Raw genomic sequence first — 24,127 nt, 5'->3', positions numbered from 1 at the left:
TTCGTTTTAAGCGGCTTTACTCGGCCGTAACCCGCACTCGGTTAACCAACGCTCACCTGGCATTACGTAAAACGTAAATTATGAGCGATTTGTCGTGCCGCTGATAGAATCCAGTATAAAAATCATAAGTCGTATTTCGTGTCGACGAAAAGATGCACGTAGAGATATGCCAATTTTACTTGGGAAAAAATTGATTTACATGGGAGCGAAAACAAATTGAAATATTTTAATCATTACGTAAAATGGATAGAAATAATTAAATTGAATCTTTTTACAACAATACCAATAATTATAATTATCAATTAAATTATTATATACATATACACACAAATATATATATATATATATATATATATATATATTTAGTTTAGTAAGAAACTCTCTTCTAAATTTTATTAAAATTTTATTGTATGATATATTGTTTATTAAGGAACTAAATATATTTGCATAAATTAATATTTTAATTTTCTTCATAATTTTCGATATGTCAAAAATAAATTCTCACGTGTGTGTGTTTTTTGATTATTATATAAATGAACGAAAATATACTGGGATTGAATCATCTCGCGTGCATTTGCATTAAAAGAGTTTACGTGCGCGTTTTCCGGATTGTGCGATGAATATCGCAGGTAGAAAAGCATGTTTTCTAGAAGACGGTCGTCCAGACCGGCTCGTAACACGCGCATGCACTCATTTATCTCGGTTACGTGACGTTCGCTCTCTCGTCTCCGAGAATCGGATTTTAAGTGATGAAACGCGACGTGAATTTATACGTGAATGTTCAGTAAGTTTATCTGTACGCGAAAGCGCTATATTGCATTAACGGCATTACTAAGAGAAATGTGACACACCTTGTATCTATCTATTATTAATCTAATAAAGTTGCACGGTAATATTTTCCACAAAGAAATTTATATATAATTTTCACGGAAAGATTCATTGGTTTGTTCACTTGGCACGAGAATTTCTGGATGCAAAAATTTTAATAGCTTATCACGAAAACGAAAATCTAAGAAAATAACAAAGCTACTTAATAATTTCTTTATCGTAAAATATTGCAGATCTTTGAAAATAAAATAAGATTTAATATAGAAAAATAATTATGTGATTCTTTAATAATATTTCAAAATGATTTTTACCAAAGATAAACATAAATAGTAAGCAAAGATGGATAAAAACAATAATTTTGAGGAGCCATAGGAAAACAAAAAAAAAAGGAAAGGGGACACCCGGGTTTGAACCGGGGACCTCTCGATCTGCAGTCGAATGCTCTACCACTGAGCTATATCCCCAATATGAAGCTTCCCTTTTTAAATAATCTTTTTCAAAGCTTCAATAGTCACAATGAAATTTTATAATAAATATTCATATAATTATCATTGTGTTAAACCAATGCGCAAATCTCCAATGTGTACATATAAAATAAAAAAGAGAAAAAAAAAACATTTTGCAATAATAAAAATTTAGAATTTTGATTTAATGATATTATTACGATAGAATTTCATTGTAAAACATTATACATGTAAAATCTCAAAAAACTTTAGCATATGTTTTACTAAAATCTGCAAATTTTATACTTTCTAAAATGACATTTCACATATTTCCAATTAATATACACAGGATGCATTTATATTGAGACACCTAAATATCTAAAAAATAAAGCAAAATGGAAAGAAATGTTTCGGACAAAAGTTGTTCGGTTCTAAGGGGGTCGTAAGATGGTGCCATTAGTTTGACCTTGAGTGGAGGCGCTTCGGAGATTTCAACGTCAATCTTGTTTTATTTTTTTTGCACCGATTGATGTCTCTCATTTTTTGAGCTTAAAATATGAAGGTAACATTATTGCTAAATAAATAATTTTATGAGATATTTCATAGTTTATATAAAATTATGTCAAGTAAAGTAATAAAATAAAATATAAAATATCTCGTAAACTATTAAACTTTTGGCCATCATACCTCTATAACTTTTTATGCAGAATATTGCACGGAATCGATTTATGTAAAAAAATTGGGATGTTTCCATTTAAAAAAACAAGATTGACATTGAAATCTCCGAAGCGCCTCTACCCAAGGTCAAACTAATGACACCATCTTATGACCCCCTTAGAACCCAACAACTTTTGTCCGAAACATTTCTTTCTATCTTGCTTTATTTTTTAAATATTTAGGTGTCTCAATATAAATGCCCCACCCTATATATACGGTTGGAGATAATTTTCCCGCGCGTTCAACAATAAAATCCGTCGACGAGAGAAATGCGGTACCAAATGGTTTATCGAGTCGCGATGCAGAATTCCCAGAAGCAAAAGTTAGGAGTCATCTGTATAGTGGCAGGTGGATAACGGATTTCTTGGAAAAATAACCGGTTTCCCGACCCGTGACGTATAAGAATACCGTGCTACTATGTCGCATACATTACGATTATGATAATGAGCGATCTTATTACTACGCTATACGACGATGAAATTGCACGCCAACGTCCTCTGCATCGCGTCTCGTTCACTACTAAGAATCGGTTACGATACGAGATCGATAATGCAGGACTTTGTAGAAATCGCGTCGTATATACCGTCGTATATTATATATTCTCAACATACATTTTGTAAAATGTTAAAATAATAGATTATCTTTCACATGTTGAATGCGGTTATAAAAATTGCTTGTCCCATCTAGATTTCGATTTATTCTTTTCGAAAAATTAAAATTTAAATAAATCCAATTTATTATTTACATCACAGCTGTTTATTGTTCAAAACAATATATTAATTTATTTAGATTCTGAAATTTATATGTAAGATAGATATATAAATTTATAAGTATATATTAATAATATACGCATTTCTGTACCGAATTATTTGTCTGGCTCGCCAAGCAATTTTTATTATAATTCTTAACATATGTACTTACTGTTTTCCGCTGGATTTTTTCGTAATCGATAAGGTATTTTGCGTGGTCCGTTTAAACGGTGCCCGCCCGCCCGAACCCACGGACATCCCGCTTCGAGTCTGAAAAGAACGATATTTTTTAATCAGTATCTGTTATTTGTGTGAGTTACTTCGCAATTATATATTAAGCCTTAATCATAATTTTAATAAACGTTGAAAATCCCTCGATACAATGCAAAATGTGATATAAATAAAACTTAGTAATTAAATTCACATATCAAGTTACAAAAATTGCTTTTAAAGAGACAAGATCTTCTGTATGCAATATTTGCATTTAATAAGCACGAAATCGTGTATCTTTATTGTATGAAGAACATTTGTAATGTGAATAAAAAGTAATAAGAGAAATAAAACGAATATATCTCTGCGTACTTTTGTTTTTTAATAATTATCGAAAGAAATTAAATATAAGAAAGACTCGACATTTTTACGATCGATTTCCTGCAGAAAACTCGACAAGAAAATGATTTAAAAAGTAATGTTGTTCGTGGAGATAACGTAATCTTCGGCGCGATAATGTCCTCGCAGGAGAAAAAAAGAGAGATCGTGAAAATTATCTTCCGCAGAAATAAACAATCAGGGATACGATCGCAAAAACGCATTAACACGCATCGTTCCGCTCTATTTCGCGTGTATCGCACCGCGCTTAAGGGGAGACAATTAAATCATGGGGTAGACTATTTTATATATATATATATATATATATATATATATATATATGTTGTAAATGTAAAGTACGGGATTATCGAGTGCGCGGATGTGATTTTGTATAATAAAAGAACAAGATCGTCGGGCCGGATCGCCGGTGCTTTCGCGCAAACTCAACTCGTTTCTCTTTCGCGATAATTAAAGCGCGTACACGAGTGTAAGTAAAAATAAAAAAAATTTATTAGTAGCCGCGCGCCAACTAACGTTTCCGTGACGCTCTAATTCAGCCATGATTTATATTATGATAGACGGATAAGTAATCGAACGCTGTAACGGTGACAGATATCGGATCAATTTAGAAATATATTATATGTAATAGTCGTCACATTTTGAATATTACATGTATAATAACTCTATCTTAATAATATATTACACGTTATAATAACTCTATCATAATTAACCTTTTCACGACAAGCTATTCTTGTTTTCTCTCTGTAAAATGAATTACCGGATTATATAAATTAATTTGTAATTATTTAATAGTTGCTAACTTTTTATAACGAAAAAATTAATATAATAATTTTCATACATAATTTTTAAGTAATTATTCTTTCAATAATATCACGCCGCGCGACTTTTACTTCTCATTATTAAAGTATTAAAGTATAATTAATATGATTCTTCGAATATTGTATAATTTATTATAAAATGTATCTAATTTCCACAATGTTGCACGAAACGATGAAATAGATTTAATTTTATTAATCTTTTCGTCAGAAAATACTTCTCTTGTAGATAAAATAAAAATTGGATTATCGTATCAGAGATATCAGTTTCTTAAGCAAATTCAAGTGTCTAGCAATAACTTAGCGAGAATCGAAGAATATCTACTTAATTTGTGTATTTATTTACAAACTTATATATATATATATATATATATTTTTTTTTTTTTTTTTTTGCAAAGAGGCTGTAAAATCTTTAATGGATGCGACTGTGAGCCATTATTTTATCTTTGTCTTATCTCTCTTTTTCCCCTTTATGTATCATTATATATTGTATATCACATGATAAATAAGCTCGATGTTTTTAGTCAGCGTGTAATTATATTTTTGAAAGAAATATAATCAAAGTATATATATATATATATATATATATATATATATATATTAATATATATAAAGAATATTTCTGGTGTATTATGTTACTCTTGTGAGAACTGTATATTAAACATCTAAAAAGGATATATAAACATATGTGGTATGCGTAAGATATTACCGAATTCCCACCCAATGCATCTAGAAACTGCCGAATCATTTTCAATAGTGGATGAAATTGCACATTAAATCACCGCCTTGCACACTATATACACATTCGTCTCACATTAGACATGAAAAAATATCAGTCTTTTCCACACCCGTTAAATCGTCGTCGTTACGGATCCACTTCAGGCGTGCGAGACAATTAAATTAAATCAAATGCTTGTTTTGAGAGACGCACTTAGATATTTTCTAAAGAATCGCCTTCGCGTTAACAGAAGCATCGACAAAAAAAAGATATGTTGTCGAATCCTGCGTGAATCATTGCAAGGCGACTTTGTGATTTTAGCATAACGGGAATCGCGCGCCAATTTGACAGAAATCATATGTTCGACACAAATTCGAGCAGATGAAAAACATGCAGAATATATATTTCGTAGCAAACGTAGATCTCGTGCTTCACCGACACCGCGACACTCGAGGAAGCTCGACCGAAGACTGACGGAATTCGAACCGGCAAGATAAGAATTAAGTTACCTGCGATAAGCTAGAAAATATCTAGAGGTAACTTTACGTGTACTCGCTGGCGAGCGCACGTAACGTCTACTCGATTACGGAAAATCTAACACTGACTGTAACGAATAATTCGACGCGAGCATCATTTATCGAATCTCGATTATCGCTTTCAAATATTTCTTTGCAATATATTTTTCGTGATTTATATTTTGCGCCGCGAACAACAGAGATTTCGATTTATTCCAAGAAAATTATACTATAAAAATAATATAGAGAAAAAGATAATGAGATCACACTTGGTTTTTTTTTTTTTTTTTTAATTATTGATAAGTTTCATTGATATAAAAATTATTTATATAATTTTGATTAAATATAGATATTTAATGAAGAGCTAGGAAAACATAAAATACGAAATTCGATATTTATTACATCGTTACTGCCACCACTGTCGAAATATCAGTTCCATTTTTGACATCTAAGAAACCCCTTTTTGATCCTGATCGTTCCGATCGTCGCGCGTGACCGCGAGCGTTATTGGTCCTGTGAAAAACACGGCGGTTTCGTGTAGCAGGATTTTTAACCGCCGCGGATACCACAACACCAGGCGATCGGAAGGCCATACGTCCGTATACATGCGTACCTTGCGAAGGTTCATCGAACCTCGGGGCGCACGTACCGGGTTCTCTCGACCAATAATAAAGATGCACGCCTGGTACGTAACTACGCTCTGTACATACGTACATAAGTATTACCCTGCATCCGTACCCTCTTTCTCTTTCTCTCTCTGTCTCTCTCGCTGTAGAATACTCAAAGCGTATACGGGGTGTCCCGATTTAACCGCATTTAAAATCGAAACATAATAAATCGGTGAGAAAAGAAAAATTAAGGATTAATTTGATTTTGATGGGTCGATAATTAAAACTTGAACGCGTCGTTCATCGTGACATTATTTGATTATTTCGTTCGGTTTTAATTAACCATTAATTTAATCGTCGTAAATATAGAATTATTTATCGCGATGATCGGAGTAACAACGGTATTGCAATATTAGAGCATAATTATACGCGGGTTGTGCGTGATGTAAATGCAAATTATCCGAAAACCCGCGAAACTACACGATGTGAATGGAATTATTTTCGGATTCAAACTGTTACTCGGATGGAACAGAATTTCTGAATCGCTACATTCTCGGCACGACTTTTCGTAACCAGGATCGTATCATTCTCGAACCGTTACATTCTCGGATTCTAGGTTGCACAACATCCCGGGACTGTTACATCCTTGCGATTCTCGTATCGCGGAATTGCAGCATCTCCGGACTCCCAGCGTCCTTGTAATATCGATCTTATCATATATCTCCCGTTTCCTTCGATCTTTCTCTCGGATTTCAATTCGAGAATCAATTTCAATAATAGATATGCGATTTGCGCGATATACTTAGCGATACCTCGGACGATCGTACATAAATATAACAGATATTATTAGAATTTAATTTTAACAATACTTTGAAAACTTCTTGGTGAAATAATTTTTACTAATACAATTATTATTTCATCAATCACACGGCTTCGCCTATATTATAATTAATAGTTCGAAAACAACAAGAACTTGAAACTTAGATGAATTATCGTTAAAATCGCCTAGATTTTCCTCGGGAAATTCCTGCATGCACCGGTGCGACACCCCGTATACGACACGTATGTCTGCCTACTTAGTGGCGACCGCGTCGCGTGTTTCTCTCAACGACACGGGCGCAGAAATTGGAATTCCTACGGAACGGATCATTGGCTCTCGATGACGATCCGTTCATGATCGCGATAAAAAAATCGATAGAGACATCGAGCTGAAGGGCGAAATAAATGCGAACATATAAAAAATCACCACTTTGTGCGTCGCGGCACAATAATAACGGGACGAATTAAGTATTCTCGTGTACTTGCTGATACTTATAATCATTCGCGATAACGCCGATGTATGATATGAAATTATTCTAATTGCGATATCATTGATTTTGCGCGCTACGAAAGAGGTACCCGTCTCGATAGCTTTGCAGAATTTCGGAAGAAAAAAAAAAAATTATTATTTCACCGTTTTGTGTGATAAATTTATTTTTCGTTCTTTTATTCTCGTAAAATAAAAATGTGAAAAATAGATGAAAGATTTTATAGATCGAAATTAAGAATTCAAAGATGAAAAAATTTGAAGATTAGATTGTAGTCCATAGAGTGGAGATAACAGAATTTTGAAAATTACGAAAAATATCGAAATTATAAGGAAATTTATTAAAAAATTAGATATAAATCCAAATACATTTATATGGAGAAATATATTTCAATCGTGTAATTAAAAAACGAAAATATATAAGAAAAGAAGATCAATGACAATTTTCGTATCTTCTCGAGAACGTTAATATAATTTATTCCTTATAAATAATTTATTAAAAATTTTCAGTTTAACGCCCTATTTCACAAGTCTCTTATACATTTATATTTCTATTATTATATTTCTGATTTTCCTTTTCGCTTTGAAATGATTTCCATGGCAGCGTGAAGGCAGCTTTAGAGCCGTACAGTGTGGGCCGTACGTTTCTAAAGTCGCTTTCAGCTACGAGTCATACTTCTCAACCGTGCGAACGGATCGCTAACCTTTACCGTCTATCTTCGACGAGCGATTGTCTTCGCTAGCAAAATTATCTCGCGCGACAGGTGCATGCGTTCATTATATTGTAAAAGCGCGGAGCGCGACGCGCCGCTGAATTTCGCTTTCCGTGGAAACGCGCAAGTTTCGTCGAACCGGGACGCGGATCGTCGCGCGAAGTCAATCGGCGACACGTGTCGCGAGCGATGACACGTGACGAGTTCGATCGGCGCGAACGACGATATCTCGCTACGCGCGACGTATCGCGTGACTATGTATGGAGAGACGGCCGAGAGGTGCGTTTTACAGCGAGGATGCCGATGAAATTTGTACAGAAATCGATATATAAATAGCCGATTTGGCCGTATAAAGTGTATATGCCGTAAATATCAAAATGGACAAGATTTGTTTTACTGACACGAGTTAAGTATTTTTCGCACTTGCAACATCTTGCGGTGGCAAACTTTACGTATTTTTCATGCGGCGAATACTCTAAATTATATGGTAGACAACGGATTCCTACACACACACAAATATATATAGATACTTACTAATAGAATATATGAATGGTATATATATTTTTTTCATTCTTAAAAAAATAATTTGTTAAAAAAATTAAAAATTAAAAAAAGTGAATGTTTAGTTAATGAATTTATTGAAGATAAATCCGAGATTAAATTTTTAATAAAAAAATATGCTTTGTAGGATACAGATAGAGAAGTAATGTTTTTTGCTTCTTCGTTACCACGGTGTTACACTTGTACCGTTACGTGCATTCAGAAGAAAATCATAAATTGAATGACGAAGCCGTAACCATGAGATTTCGCGGTTTTTTTTTATTTTATTTTTTTTCAATAAATTTAATATCTTTTCATTTTATCAACTTCACAAACGCATTAAAGTCACGGTTAAACACGAAACAAAAGTATAATATTAAATTCAGTTCAGTATTGTATCTTTCTTCTCCTTGTTTTGCCGTTAGACTTTATAATTTTACAAAGCTCTGTCTGGAAGCCTTACCACATCGTAAGGAATTAAGCGTTCGCATATATGTATACGTTGCTAATTAAGCTTCATTACGCCAATGAGATCGCGGAAGCTCTACTACTTGATACCTATTGTCGCATCACGCGGTTCTTAATCCAATTTACGTCTCTCGACGGGATCGAGACGATTCGCCCGATGCAAACAAAAAAAAAAGGACAACGCGCACATATACACACTGCTACTTCGAGCTAAATTGTCGATTCGTAAGATCTCGATCCCGATGAGAGAGATTTTTAGAGGCCCGTCGTATGCGTCGTCGTCGGCATGCAAATCGCGGAAATCGACGTGAGAGGAATCGCGCGCGAGGGGCGCACCTGTACATAGGTATCTTCAATTCTTTCGTTTCCCGCGAACGCCAGCACCCTCCTGCTCGAAGAGAAAGGACGAAATCGAAGATCGACGAAGATCCGCGAGGATTTTTAATCGCAATATATCGCGGATTCCCTCTCGCGAGGAGACGCGCCGAGACGCGTCCGATTCGGCAGTTCAATGCGAACTGACCACCGTCTCATGCCATACCATGCCATGCTCCATTCCATTCCGCCACCGTTCCTTTCGATCTTATTCCACGAATGATATCTCTCTCTCTCTTCCTCTTTTAATATATATATCTCTTACAACGTGACTCCCTACTCACGGTCGGGTCCCTTTCGCGCTCTCAATCACACTCGGACTTTCGTCGCTGCACTCGGCAGGTACTCGATCATTATCATCGCTGATAATTAATTAATTAATTGCGAGTCAAGATATTCAGTGGAAAGAAAGGCACGTATTTCCAAGACGAATCATATCCTATCATGCGGAAAAAGATATGTATAAATTAATCATATTTTGCTAAAAATGAGGTATATAAATACATATGTTATACATGAGGCATATAAACGCATATTAGAATCTTCTGATATAGACTTCAGAGAAGTCTAATTTAAACATGTACAAATGTGTACACATTTATATTTCTCGTATAAGAAGTATTTTGTAAATCAAGCCTATGTAGTCTATCCTTCTCAACGGACACATTTCTGTCGAATTATACCCGCATTCCACTAAATTACGGCCTAGCGTTCCAAGAGCAACGCTTCCGTCATCGTTGCCTCTCGAGATGACCGATGATACATCATTTAATCGGCGTTGATGAATGTTAGGAGAAGTCACCGTCGTTTAAATGGCGTTCGGTCTGTTTCAGAAATTTTACACGATATACAAACTTAAATATCTAATTTCTTTCGCGAAACTTAACTTTCTTAATACAAGAATATCCATATAAGAACTTGACGCTTCTAATATCAGCGCAAGCTACAACACCTTGCTTCTCGTGGAGTCGCAACTTTTTATCCGATCTTGGTCCACGCTAAGTGGGTGACCCTCTGACCTAATCGCCGCTAATTTCATTTGCTAGATCGTTTGCCGGCTCGCGCGTTCTTTGTCCTTTTTTTTTTCCCCTTTCACGCGCCGCAACGTCGAACAGCCCTCTCTCGCCCGCCTGTCTGTCTGTCGCGCTCCAAATACCTGTTCGGCTCTACCCACCTGCCGTGATTATGGCTCGTGGCGTCCCACGTAAATCTAAGCACGGATCGCGACGGGGGAACCTCGCGCTAAAGTCGTGAGAATCCATTTTTCCGCCCGTTGCAATCTCCTTCCGGCTGCCCTCGATCGGAATCCTGCATGCAACAGATTGCACAGCTTGTCTTTTTATGGATGACCGAAAAAGGCACCGCTTCTTTTCTATTACGTCCCAGATAGCTTAAAAATTTTTCTGTTATCACGAAAAGTCCTGCGAATTAATAGAAAAATGTAGTATGATAAGATAGAATAAATAAAAAAAAGTAGATAATAATAAAGAAGACAATTTCTAAGCCATGTGTATTAATGTTGCCCGGAAGGTTCCCTGAAACATTCTTTAAGATTCCTCCAATTTTAATTACGGTACTTTAATAAGACGTTCGAATGTAATATCTCATTACATGATATTATAATTTGCTTTGACAATATTGCTTGCTTGCGTATTAGAAAAAAATACTATCATACATAAAATATCAATTTGCATCCATAATTTTGTAATGATTAGAAAAAAATTATATACGCATTTAATTATAATAATTATCTCTGTATATTCTACTATAAACGTGAATCTAATTATTAAATAAAAGATATATGTTTTTTCTAACTAAAAAAAATCACATGGAAAATAAATCTAGATTTCATACTTCACGTGCAATAGATGAATAATAACGATTCCACGCGTGATAAATGACAATATCAATCTGTCATTAACGATCCCGGCAGAGATCGCGCGATCTGTTGATCGTACGGGCCCGATTGTCACAGCCTATCGACTTCGCGTGTATTCACGAGGTTGTTCGCGCGAACCTAAGGAGACGTTGTTGATCATCGCAGAATCGAAGATCGCGTATTGTTCGCTTTATAACGGTGATTGTATCGACAGTAGCGAACAAACGAAGGAACGAACGTGAAGCCGCATGCGTCGCGAACGAAAGCCCGCACGAGACTGACTGATGCCGGCCCGATGACGACGCATCGTCTTTAGCATTTGGCTTGGATGAGCAAAGTGGACGGATGGATGGGTAAATGGGTAGGTAGATGGATTAATGGATAGATGTACGTGACGGTTCTTACGGGTGCAATTTTCAAAATTTTTGACATCGAAAGTATTTCTCTATAAATGTGTGATTTTCAATACCTCGCACGCAATTTTTGTTAAAATAAAATTTACTCAAAGCTGAAGATATTTCTAATCTGTCTCCCGTGAATAAAACAAATTAAAAAATTAAAAAAGATCGCTTGAATTATTCATTTTCCCATTCAATAAGCGCGCAAATTTATGCGTTGTCTTTTTTAACATGTATTCGATTATATTAGATAGATAAGATTAAATATTATATTATCAAGATTACGATTAAGAATTCCAAGACGTTAAGAAGACCAAGTATTCGAAACGGGGATAATTTCGCAAATTTTCAATATATAAAATTATTTATTATATATTTTATTATTTATATGTATACTTTATGTGTTTGCTCTGTGACTATCTTGTATGTACAATTAATTATTTGGGAAAATATTGTGCAAGCAAGATCGTTCGTTTGTTGATTATACTTCTGCCAAAGTGCAGTTAGACCTCCGCGGACTGCATGACATAATGCGCATTTCTGGACTAGGCCGTGACATTGCATAACAAAACGGATTAGATGCGTATCGCGATACGCAAGTAACGCGAGCTACCGACGCATCGGATAATAACATACATAGTAGTACACATTACGTCTCGTCATAATTATACAGACTTTATATGAGCGATCATGCATGCTTTACGTGTCTATTAATTTTGTAATGTGTTTTTTAATGTGATATAGGTAGCAAATAAACAGATAACAAAGAGAAAAATAATTATCTCTTCATTAAAAATAATTCGGTTATTTATAATCGATTAATCGAATTGGAGTAATGAACAATAAAAAAATTCATACATTGTAATTTCATAATTTTCTGCTAATTCGCGATCAATTTATTCTCAATTAAAATTTAAAATACCGTTACACAAATGCAATAAAGATGCAGAATCTTAATATTCTAAATTAAAGCATAACTCTGACGTCATAAAAATTTTATTTCCTCATATTTAATAACTGAAATATTCGAAACTTTTAAGCTCGTCACGTTTAATAACTAGAGATATTCAATGCCACAAAAAAATGTTCTTTGAGAAAACCGATTATAAATTGGTTGACAAGTTTACATCCACTATCACGATATAACAGCCTTCATAAATTTTAATTACGCTAAAAAAAAAACTGTTATTTTTGCTTATTTTTAAAATCGAAAATTCGTCCACTTTTATTTATATTATAATCAAAATTAGAGCGTGATATGGATGCGGAAACGGACGAGGCAAAAGGAGGAATGCCAAGGGAGACGAATAGAGCGTTTTGAGGCAGTACGTACTCACACTGTGCACCGCGTGTGTGTGTCGTCATAAATGCAGTCATTTAAGAAAGACCAAGATAGATAGACATATGAAGAAGGAGAAGAGAAGTAAGGAAGGAGAAGAGACCGAGAGAAACGAGGAGAGCTTCGTCGGCAATGAGCGAGAGACCTTGATGGTCCCAAGAGTGCTACCATTTTCGCAGGGCGTAGTAACGGATTGACGCAGGTATGGACCGACCGCGCGGTATCATAGGTCACGAGAAGAAAACGCGAGTACGAAAGATGCGGGCTTTTTAACGGGGGAAAAAAAATCCAAGTTTGATTGCAAAAATCGATCTTAAATTCGCAAATCGATTCGTGAAAAAAACTCGTGAGATTCGTCGAGATTTGACCGCATTTGGTTAAATCTGATTCCGCAAGCGTCTTTCAACACATGGAAGATTATTCTTCTAGTTTGCAATAATAAATTTTTTTAGCAGTTTTTAAACGTGTGACTTTTCGAAGTGATTTTTAAATGACAAGCACGACAATGATTCCTTGTGGATGATTTAGAAGTGTATCACTTATAAAGAGGATAAGGAAAACGTGCGACCAGATTTTACATTTTATTAACATAATAATCAAGAAAAAATACTTGATATATTTAATCATATATGATTTTCTGTAAATATATATATATTTAAATATATAGATAAATATATTTTTATATAAATCTTGCGAAGAGAGATAGATAACGGGAGGAAGATTTTTCACGCGGAATTTCTTTGTTTTTCTATCTGATTCTTGCGTACAAAAATTGAATTCCATTTTCGGCCACCCCCGCACGTTCGCGTCGCGAATTGCGCGTCACCCTGTAACAGGCGTCTAGTTTTATCCCAAACTAGAGCGCGCGTCGTGCTAAAGATAGGTCGTTGCAGGCAGGAATCGGTGTGCATCCACTACCGACACAGGGAACAAGGGCGACCTTGGCCTTACGAGCTTATATAACGAGGAAACGGCTGATTCGCGAGCTCAGTCGTTTCGACCTATCGACGCGACATATATCGTGATTTATCGGACGATTCGCATTTGCAACGATGCATATTTTTCTCGTCGATTTTTATATCGATTCCGATACGAAGCTCCATTAGAGCAGCCTCACGGATTTTTTACGCGAGAATAAAATGCGTCAACTCGGTTTTTTTTTTTCGGACGCGGAAATATGTAATTAAGTTCCTTTCCGCATACAAATCGGCTCGTTGGACTCTGTCAGAGTGCCCTCCGCGTAGGAGCTCTTTGCGTTTCTCTGCTTCTTTCAGTCGTAATATTCGAGATTCGGAAGTCAGTTTTATTCACTGCGTCGGAAATTTCCATGAGAAAAACGTGACTGCGTAAAAAATGCAAGCGATAGCGCGATCAGAAAAATAGGTGCCATTAAAGGAGCGCGCGCACCGCTTCGACCGATCGAACGACCGGCGACCACGGTGGAGGGGTTCGTCGCCGCGGAAAATCAACTCTCTTCTTGGCAGAAACGGAATGACCAGCCCGTGGGTGGCAGCGGCGACGGCGGCACGATAGATCGCGAAACTCTTCCGCTTTTTTGACAGATGCGAGCGTCAGTGAGTCGCGTGACGTATCGCTAGTGCCTGTCTCGAGCGAGGAAATCGATACTGTTTACGGCGGTTCGCGGCAAATCAATTACGATTAACGTAAATATATTCTAAAAAAAGAAAAAAAATATCTTCTACCTTTCATGAGATCTGATTTTTGATTGTTTATTATGTAAAATAAATTATCTAACAATAAGTTTCATTTCATAATTATTATTGTGAGTTAAATGAGATTTTGCGATCTCTAATAAATTACATACATGATGTTGCAATGAAAATAATTAAATTTAACGAAAGAATTGATTAGGATAAAGAAGGACTCGTGATTTCGCATTAACCGTGTGTTAAAAAAACAATGCTTAATCAATTCTCTCGACCTTGGTTTTCTTCATTATGGTGATGCATAAGAATCACATCTGCTATGCAGGCTGAGCCCATTAGATATGCAAAAAATCTATTTAACTCTTTTTAGTACGCTCGATGCAAACGTCGTTACGTCAAGTTTGCCGGATAAAATATCTCAGGTTACGCGAAAAGTGCTATAAAATTGAATTATTTTATAACGAATTTGAGATTATATTAAACGCAATGAGACATTGTGACATAACGAAAAATTTGGCATTAGCCACGTGCACACTGTTAACGAATCAACACGTTTTCTGTTTATTTTCTGACCGTGAGATCATCGCGAGATTTGTTATAATAGGTGCAATTCGCGAATAAATTTAGCTTACAATGATTTATTTACTCGTCTCATTTATTTTATTATTTTATGCATATTAAAAAAATATTATTCTCACAATCCATTTTAACATCGAAATTAATATTCATTACACATTTTTTAGGATTAAAAAGATTCCAACGAACATAAAAACGAGTAGGCGAGATTACGAAGTACAATTTTCCAGGTAAAGTAATTACTGTTTATACTTCGAGATTAGGAAAGTATTGAGACTTTTGGATTTTGAGTATCTGTGCGTGTATGTAATGATTGTTAAATAGTGTAAAATAAATTATGTTAAATGATTATAAGTTTGAAATATATATTAATATATATTAATTAATATATTATTAATAATAATTAATTAGTATATATAAACGGAAGGGAAAGAGAGTTTCTCAAGTTTCAAATGTTATTAACATTTCATTACACATTAGTTTCATCTTCACGCATATGTATGTATATCTTTTTAATTTCCTGTTTATATATCGATTGATATTTTTATTAACACATTTATTTCTATATATGAAACATACATCAATCTAAATATAATTTTGCGACTTTGAGTATTTGACTTGGCTCTATAAATCATACTATAAATCCTTCCAGGTAACCCACTGACGGCGGGACCACGGGGAAGAATGTTCAATTCGATATTGCTGCTTTGGGCGTTGGTCGGTCTAATTGGCCGAGTGCACGGCAAATGCAGCTTAGCCCCGATTGCCGATAACGAGCGCTCGATCGCCTACGTGTGTATCCACGGCGACCTGAGCGATCTCGACGAGCTGTCCGACGAGACCGAGTGGATCGAGTTCTCGGTGTCGCGCTTCCACGCGATCCCCGACGGCGCGTTCCGCCGATTCCCGAATCTCCGTCGCCTATCGTTCTACAATTGTCACGCGAACGTCATCGAACCCGACGCGTTTCATGGCCTGCATCGACTCGATTGGCTGATATTCCACGGCACGAGGATCCACGCGGCGAGAACCGCGTGGTTCCGTCACCTACCGAATCTCAGACGATTGATCTTGGATAGGTAAACATTTCTCATAATTTAATATTATAAAGAAAACCAAAGTGAGGGGATTCAAAAACATGAGAGTAAAAAAAAACAAACTAGTTTCATAAAAAAATCTACAATATATATAAATAGAGAATAATAACAATTTTTATTATTATTATTAATATTATCAATTAAAAATTGTATTGGCAATGTTCTCTTACGTCAATGATATTTAGTGCCAAGTTCAATTCATATAAATCGTCATCGATGGCCGTTGGCATCGAGAAATATATATTATATTTATGAAATTCGAGGACACCGGTAAATCGAGGCCAGATTTGCAGCGACTTATGTAAAGTGTCTGACAGTTATATATTCGATAATGTCGATGACCTAGTTATTCGTCGTACGTTGACGTCATCCAGTATCCGAATAACAACGATTAGAAAATACAATAATTACGATTGGTAAAACCTGTGGAATTAAGATCGCGCTTACAAAAATTTCGTCCTAAATTAAAAATTCTCAGAATAGATATTTATTCTCAGATTCTCTCAATTATTAGAAACCCGAATCTTTCGGATTTTTTTAATATCCTTGAATATCTGAGATATCTTAGATTTTGAAATTCTTGAATCTTGACACGCTTGTACGTTTTTTCCATTTCTTCATTAATATTCCGAGATTCTGAAAAATAATTTTTGTGTACGGTATATAAAATATACATTCGCATTATCCTTTCAGATGCGGTTTGGTGCATGTCGAGCACGATGTTTTTCGCATGCTACCGCGACTCGAGACTCTAGACCTACGCAATAATGACCTCGATTGTCTCTCGGTGGACGAGCTGTCGCATCTGACAATGCTCAGGACCGTGCGCATCGACGGCAATCCGTGGTTATGCGAGTGCCGGCTGAGAATGGAGAAATTTTTTCACGACAGATCGATCGTTCAGGAAATCGAATGCGGGGTTCGACCGAGGATCTGCACCGTGCACAAAATTCCGCAGTGCATGACGCAGATCGATATCCCGCTCCCATCTCCGATGATAATCATCGAGCCGATAAGTAATCAGGAGGTGAGACGATCATTTTATACTTACAATGTTATTTCTAACAATATGATAATTTAAATTGTTATTCTCTTTCATATACGTATATTTCTTTTTTTTTTTTAATGTTTGAAACAATTTTCTCATATATAAATTAAATCTGTTCTCCCCTAATTTCTGATTTAAACAAATTTAAATTGTTCACATAGGAAATATCACAAATTTAACTTCTCTCTCTCTCTCCTTCTTCTTCTTCTCTCTCTCCCTTTTTTTTCTGCTCCTCCTATAGCGTTAGATAAATTGCAAATTTTTTAACAAATGCATGTTTTACTAATACATGTAAAACAGAATAAATTCTAGATATATTAATATACAACCGTATATATATATCTAGAATTTATTCTGTTTTACATGTATTAGTAAAACATGCATTTGTTAAAAAATTTGCAATTTATCTAACGCTATAGGAAGAAAAAAAAAGAAGAAGAAGAAGAAAGAAAAGAAGAAAGAAAGAAAAAAAGAAAGAAAGGAAAAAAAGATATATACTGACAATAACGCGATATTGGTTAGAGTCAAGTTGCGTCATTTTCAAGATATTGTGTTTCACAGAGTGGAGCTAGAGAATAAAACAGAAATTCTTCAATTGTAATTGCGTACGTAATAATATCGCACAATCATAATCTTTATTACTGTGATTTTTACCATGTAAAAAGGCAGTTTATCATACGTATCACGAAAGAAAGTTCAATGCGTGATGTTAGTTGATTAGTTAATTAAGAATGTAATTGCTTGCCCGATGACCATATACTATCATTATTCTATGCTTTAATTACTGATATTATCTTATACGGGAAAGAAAGATGCACATATTGCAATTGAGAAATATCAGCACACATAAAAGAGTAAAAATTATATACCGATGATATTCAATTAGAAATATTAATATCGTTTCATAGAAAAATATAGACCCGTGGAAATTATATTGCACAATCATTAATTATAAATACGGTTTCAAAAATTTTGGCTTTCTTTGCATTTCAAATGATTTTCTTTTTCTTTTCCAGTTTAGCAAATATGGCTGCTATTTTAAAAATTCCGAAAATTTTACGTATTTCAATTTGACAGTGAGAAAATTACTGTAGATATATCAAGTTTCATAAAATGGGAATAAAAATTCCTGTTCGATACAATAATGACTCAATGATGACTGGTTTCAAGAAAGATCGTAATTTTACATGATTTTCATGATTTAACTCTCTATGGTATTAATGTATTAATCAAGCTAATGTAATTTTTTATTTACTCTCTCTCTCTCTCTCTCTGTCTTCCTCCCTCTGGGACACCATCTGACAAAGCGCCTAAATAATAATTCTTCATTCATTCTCCCATGAGGAAAACTAATAACAAACTCACCGTATCGGAGGACGAAATCGCACTCTCAGCACCGCGAATCCTCGGATGTCTCGTAGCATCGTTATTTCCTTTGGACGGCTCCTTTCGAAGTCCAACAGCGACACGCTGGTTCGCTCGACGATCGGCGAAAATCACACGCGACATATAATCGAAGCGCTGACAACACAGCGGACACACACACGCGCGAGCGGGGAAACGTTTATTATATCGCTCAATGCGTCCGTTGCGACGAAAATCGAGGCGCACGATGAAAATGGCGGGAGCGCGAGTACACGCGATCGGCCACGCAGCTTATCGCTATACGCGACTTCCCCCCCTCACTTTTCGACCGATTATTTTAGTCGGCACGCGATTTCTTTTGTCCTACCGACAACTGTCACGATACAAGTTATGTGATGCCGAAAATTATATCACGTATTTCGTGGAAAAGCGAAAGCGTTGGTTTTGTTCGACGAGTACGTCAATCACGGAACTGTTCATCGCTTGATTTGAACGCGAAGTTTTAATGCGACTGGTCACGTGATCCGCAAAGTTGCCGCTGATTGGCTCACCGTAGGAGTGACGAAATCCCGCGCGATACGCAATCTATGTGCAATCTATAATACGAATCACGTTAAAAACATTCGAGCATCTAGAAGATCACTGCCCTATCTTCCATTTTTGTAACGAATTCCGTTCGATTGTTGTCGATAATTAAAGCTTGGAAATTCGTCAATAATAGAGGATCAGAGTTCGAATACCAAAAGTAAGGGTATCACGGCTGATAATCGTATCCGAGATCGCGACACAAACGGAAGAGAATGACAGAGATATCGTTGATCGTGCACAAAAAAAAAAAAAAACGAGCTCACCTCATTTATCAGATTCGCGGATCAACCCCAGGCTATCTTATCTGTTTCTCACTTGATCCCGCAGGAACGTCCTGGTAACCGCTTTCAGACGAGCGCGCTGACGTCGCTGGACCGCCTGCCGGACAGGACTACGTGGATCGAGATCACGGGGTTACGGATAGATCAAGTGGTCGCGTACACATTCTTTCGCTTCGGCAACAGCCTCCGTAGCCTGGAACTCCGCGATTGCTCGATCGGGACGATTGAGCCGGGCGCGTTCGCCGGTCTACACCAGTTGCAACGGCTCACGCTCGTCGGTAACCGACTGCCCGCGGTCGCCGCTCATTGGTTCGACGATCTCGTCGCGCTGCGCCTATTGGTTCTCGCTCGCAACGGCATCACGCGCGTCGAGACAGGCGCGTTGCGTCCGTTGGCCGGCAGCTTGCGCCATCTCGACGTGCGATACAATCAACTGCGTTGCCTGTCGGTGAACGAGCTGGCGCATTTGGAGCATCTCGAGCGTCTCGACGCCATTGGTAATCCGTGGTATTGCGAATGTCGCAGAAATCTGCAGAGGTTCCTTACTGATCGTAATGTGGGATTCGAGATTACCGATAGATGTTACGAGGAAGATGAAGTGATTATCGAACCGACTGACGGAGGGCAGCATTCATTTGTAAGTGGCGATTTGATAAAATCTGTCGGATTGTGCGTGTTCTTCGAGGGGGAAACGCAAAGTATTTTTTGCAAGTTTTGTCTCAAGAATAAAAAGTAGAACGGAGCATAAAAAAATGTTGCCGAGAGTAATATGTAAAAAGTAAAGCTTTTTTTTAGAATTTACTTAATTTCTCTATGAACTCATTTTCCTTAAAAGAATTCACATTTTAATATTCATGCGATATCGAATAGAGAAAATTCTTAGTATTTGATAACCAAAACTAGTTGATCTTTATTTTAATTTTTACTCTGCATTTCATATATATTTTATATATGATATTCATATATAATACACTCATACATATGATATTCTTTTAATAAATTCTATATTTATTATATTTTATTTATAAAAATAATCATCGAAAGAAATTTTATATATTAGGTCTGAGTATTGGCTTGTTAAATATTCTTCTCATACGAAATATTTCTTTTTAGACCGAGACGACTTCGTTTACCGGCCAAGTGCGCTGGACATCTTTCGACGATCAAATTCTGTATGACAAGAATATAACCGTAGTAGGACCGACGATCGAGATTCACACAAAGAAACCGCCGATTCACAGAGGTAGTTGCGCGCAAGATAGAACGCAGACATCGCAGCAAGTTTTCACCTGTAGTGGTATTGTCTCGCTAAAGGAATTGGATGTTATACCTCATTCGGCCCATACCATCCGCATCGTTCTCTCGAGCCTAAAGACGATTCCGACTCGAGCGTTCGCCCGCTTCGACGGCTGGCTGTCCAGGTTGGAATTACGCGATTGCGATATCGAGACGATCGAATATCGCGCTTTCATCGATTTGTACAATCTAAACTATCTGTCATTGCACAATAATCAACTAAAGTTGGTGACATCTGAGGCATTGGAAGGCCTGACGAATCTGCGGCACTTGGATCTCTCGCGAAATCACATTTACCGCATCAACAATGAAGTGTTTGATATATTGCCGCGATTGCACACCCTCGACGTCTCCGAGAATAACATGAACTGCTTTGGCGTGGAACATATGGCGCGCAAGGCGCCGCATCTGTATTCTCTTAAGGTGTCCGGCAATCCGTGGACTTGCCTGTGCGGGTCCAAGCTGGCCAGCTTTCTGGATTCTCGTAGAATACCGTACAATCGCGAAACCTTGTTCGATGCAGGCGACGATTGTTACGCTACCGGAATGCCCATGACCCCAGCCACAACGGCGGTGACTACCTCGAAGTCAACCACGACCGAACCGCCCTCGATAGGTCTTTATGACGAGCGTATTCAGGGTTCTTGCACCAGAATTCCTGACTCCGCGAAACCGCGGTATCGTTGCGTTGGCGGCAATCTGTCATTGCTGAAAAGCCTACCGTATGAAGCTGTCGCCATTGAGTTCCTCGATGGACATCTGCCTCACCTCCCGGCCGGCTCTCTTTACCAATTCTCAAAATTGCAGGAGCTCGTCATCAGGAACTGTGGTCTTAAAACGATCGAACCCGGCGCTTTCAGAGGCCTAGACTCCCTAGAGCAACTTACCATTCAGAATAATACATTGACGTCGATCGAGGCAGAGTGTTTCAACATAGAGCGTCTCGAGCGGTTGGATCTGCGCGGTAACTTAATCCGCTACATCGCGCCAGGCGCTTTCCATCACCTGCCCAGGCTGGTCTACTTGAATCTCGAAGGCAATGATCTACAGTGCATCTTCACCAGCGACTTGCAAAGTATGCAATACCTGCACATCGTCGAATTCGCCGGCAATCCACTCAAGTGGCGTTGCCGCGTGGACCTGGAGCAATTTCTCGAAACGCGGAAAATCAAGTTTGTCCGGGTGGAGAACTCATGCGAGGGTAAAAAGATCATGAGAAACCTTCTATACCAGAATCAGACCGCCGAGGCTCTGAAATGTCTGCCCGGCTGCTCGACGGCGAACAAAATTGATCAGAGAAAGATTTTGACATTGTTTGTAACATGCATATTATTTTTCGCAATACAAATGCATTAACTCTCTTTGCGTAAAGGTAAGAATTTCAAATATAATTAAAAAAATGGCCTTTTTTTCTTCCGAAATATATTAATTATTCTCTCCATAATATTCCACAGTTTTTTTAAACTTGTACTGATGTATATTTAATAGAAGAAAATTAGTTTGAAATGTTTATCAATAGTTTTTATACGAGAAAAGATAAATAGTGTAAAACGATTAGAGACTTCCAAGATTTCGTAAGTATGACAGTTAAAAATAAAGTATAAAAATGAATTTTTCTTTACACAACAGATAGTGTTTAAAGATTTCTAAATTAGTTTATACTTGTTTACAAATGCGATTATTTATATCTAGGAGATATTTGTCTAATGAATAAGTAACATTCGATTCTGCCATAAATCTAGAATTACGCGTTGAATATCAAACAAAAACATTCTGATAAATATATGCACCAAATAGAATGAAGAAGTTGGGGATTGATAAAGTTTTTCGAAATGAAAGATATCTTTATAAAAAAAAAAAATATATAGAGAGATAAAGATATGGTATTGTTAATGTTGTCAATGCAATGTGTTCATACATAAAAACGCTTAAACTAATAAATACATATATTTATTTAATGCGAAGCACATATTTAATCTTTTTAGAATCTCTTTAATATTGTATAATACTGTACGTAGGATAACGCTTCTCGATCTCTAGTTAATTTGTTAGATTGCTTAGACTGTTAATACTTGTTCGTCGCATATATGGCACTGTTTAAATACAAATGTTATTATTATTGTTATCAAATATATCGTGACGAGAATATGTAATTTGAAATATTGGAAAATTGTGCATTATTGCCGAAAGGGACCACCGATATATGACCATCTCTTAAAGGTGAAGAAGTTACATATTCTATATTATGTAAAGTTTATATATCAATGTGAACGCGTAAACACATTTATGTACCATAAAGAGATGCGTATTAGTGCGACGTTAAAATACTTGTTACTTGTGTTCATTTTATTTATATGAAAAAAAAAACCGATTGTATATATATTTATTGTCAGAATTGTAACGAGCCATTTGCTACTAAAATGCAAGTTTAATACAAATTTATTTTGTGCAACGATTATTTATTTATTATCAGCTGTCTTATTATCGCATTTATGTGATTTGATTTATCATAATATATTATAGTAGGAAATATATATATATATATCTCCCTTTCTAAAAAAAGGCATGAAACCTCGAACTCGAATATATCGAAGCGTTGAAACCTCTTTTCCACGATGTTAATTGGCTGTCTCGCTTGTGCGTTGCGACTTGCTTCATTCGTGTTATTTGCAACTGTCAAATCATGCGAATTTTGATAATTTGTGAAAGAGAAAAAGTTAAAGTTAGGAAAGAAAAGTTAAAAACATTGGAAAATGTCCATAAATAAAAGCACGTGCGCAGCGCGCATCTGTATTGTTCTTGTTTCTAGTATAAATACTGATTTTATATATGATCATATAAATACACTTAATGTAATAATTGAAATGAGCACATAGGCAATAGCCCGGCTAGCTCAGTCGGTAGAGCATGAGACTCTTAATCTCAGGGTCGTGGGTTCGAGCCCCACGTTGGGCGACCATTCTTTTTAGCTTTTTTCAAGATAATTTTTTTAGAAATTAAAAATTTATCTGTTAAATATCTATATAAGAAAGTATGTATTATAATTTTTATTAAAATTTTTATAAAACTTCGTGCTACAGTTCGTGAGAGAAAAGATATCTTGAGAAAGATAAACAATTATTTTGTTGAACGTATATTCTGTTCAACTATTCTTTTTAGTCTTTTTTAAGATAATTTTTTTAGAAAGTA

General features: G+C 36.2%; 2 protein-coding genes and 2 non-coding genes across 11 annotated transcripts in view; 2 read left to right on the top strand and 2 right to left on the bottom strand.

Annotated features, from left to right (window-relative positions):
* The window catches only part of LOC138934186 (cytospin-A), a 43,832-nt gene extending 23,947 nt beyond the window's left edge, over nucleotides 1–19,885 (bottom strand). Inside the window, exons 1-3 of one of the 4 annotated variants that reach the window (XM_070297649.1) lie at nucleotides 11,259–11,631; nucleotides 10,579–10,825; nucleotides 2,910–3,007 (exon numbers count right to left, since the gene is read on the bottom strand). In XM_070297649.1, coding sequence (XP_070153750.1) covers nucleotides 2,910–2,995 — 86 coding nt within the window. In that variant the 5' untranslated portion in view covers nucleotides 2,996–3,007; nucleotides 10,579–10,825; nucleotides 11,259–11,631. Of the gene's footprint in view, nucleotides 1–2,909; nucleotides 3,008–4,870; nucleotides 5,596–10,578; nucleotides 10,826–11,258; nucleotides 11,632–18,773 lie in introns of those variants that run through there. The other 3 variants (XM_070297647.1, XM_070297651.1, XM_070297648.1) reach the window with 3 other exon arrangements.
* On the bottom strand, nucleotides 1,221–1,292 carry Trnac-gca (transfer RNA cysteine (anticodon GCA)). The gene has a single exon. It is a non-coding gene; the product is annotated as a tRNA-Cys (tRNA).
* Nucleotides 13,017–23,434, top strand: LOC138934187 (slit homolog 2 protein). 5 transcript variants are annotated; one of them, XM_070297653.1, is made up of 6 exons: nucleotides 13,017–13,222; nucleotides 15,431–15,493; nucleotides 15,916–16,342; nucleotides 17,054–17,387; nucleotides 19,689–20,279; nucleotides 20,756–23,434. In XM_070297653.1, exons 3-6 carry the CDS (start codon nucleotides 15,948–15,950, stop codon nucleotides 22,292–22,294), a joined length of 2,859 nt encoding a protein of 952 aa, XP_070153754.1. In that variant the 5' UTR covers nucleotides 13,017–13,222; nucleotides 15,431–15,493; nucleotides 15,916–15,947; the 3' UTR covers nucleotides 22,295–23,434. The 5 variants fall into 5 exon arrangements, with proteins under 5 accessions (XP_070153754.1, XP_070153758.1, XP_070153755.1 ...); XM_070297654.1 differs by lacking the exon at nucleotides 13,017–13,222 and adding an exon at nucleotides 13,233–13,581; XM_070297655.1 differs by lacking the exon at nucleotides 13,017–13,222 and adding an exon at nucleotides 13,645–13,659.
* Nucleotides 23,435–23,820: 386 nt separating this feature from the next.
* On the top strand, nucleotides 23,821–23,893 carry Trnak-cuu (transfer RNA lysine (anticodon CUU)). The gene has a single exon. It is a non-coding gene; the product is annotated as a tRNA-Lys (tRNA).
* Nucleotides 23,894–24,127: the final 234 nt, after the last annotated feature.

This window comes from Polyergus mexicanus, unplaced genomic scaffold (assembly GCF_030449975.1).
Source record: "Polyergus mexicanus isolate NDT 795.1 unplaced genomic scaffold, iyPolMexi1.0 SCAF_6, whole genome shotgun sequence".
Taxonomy (NCBI): Eukaryota; Metazoa; Arthropoda; class Insecta; order Hymenoptera; family Formicidae; genus Polyergus; species Polyergus mexicanus.
The sequence above is the reverse complement of the archived record's forward strand: the minus strand, read 5'-3'. Positions and strand labels throughout refer to the sequence as shown.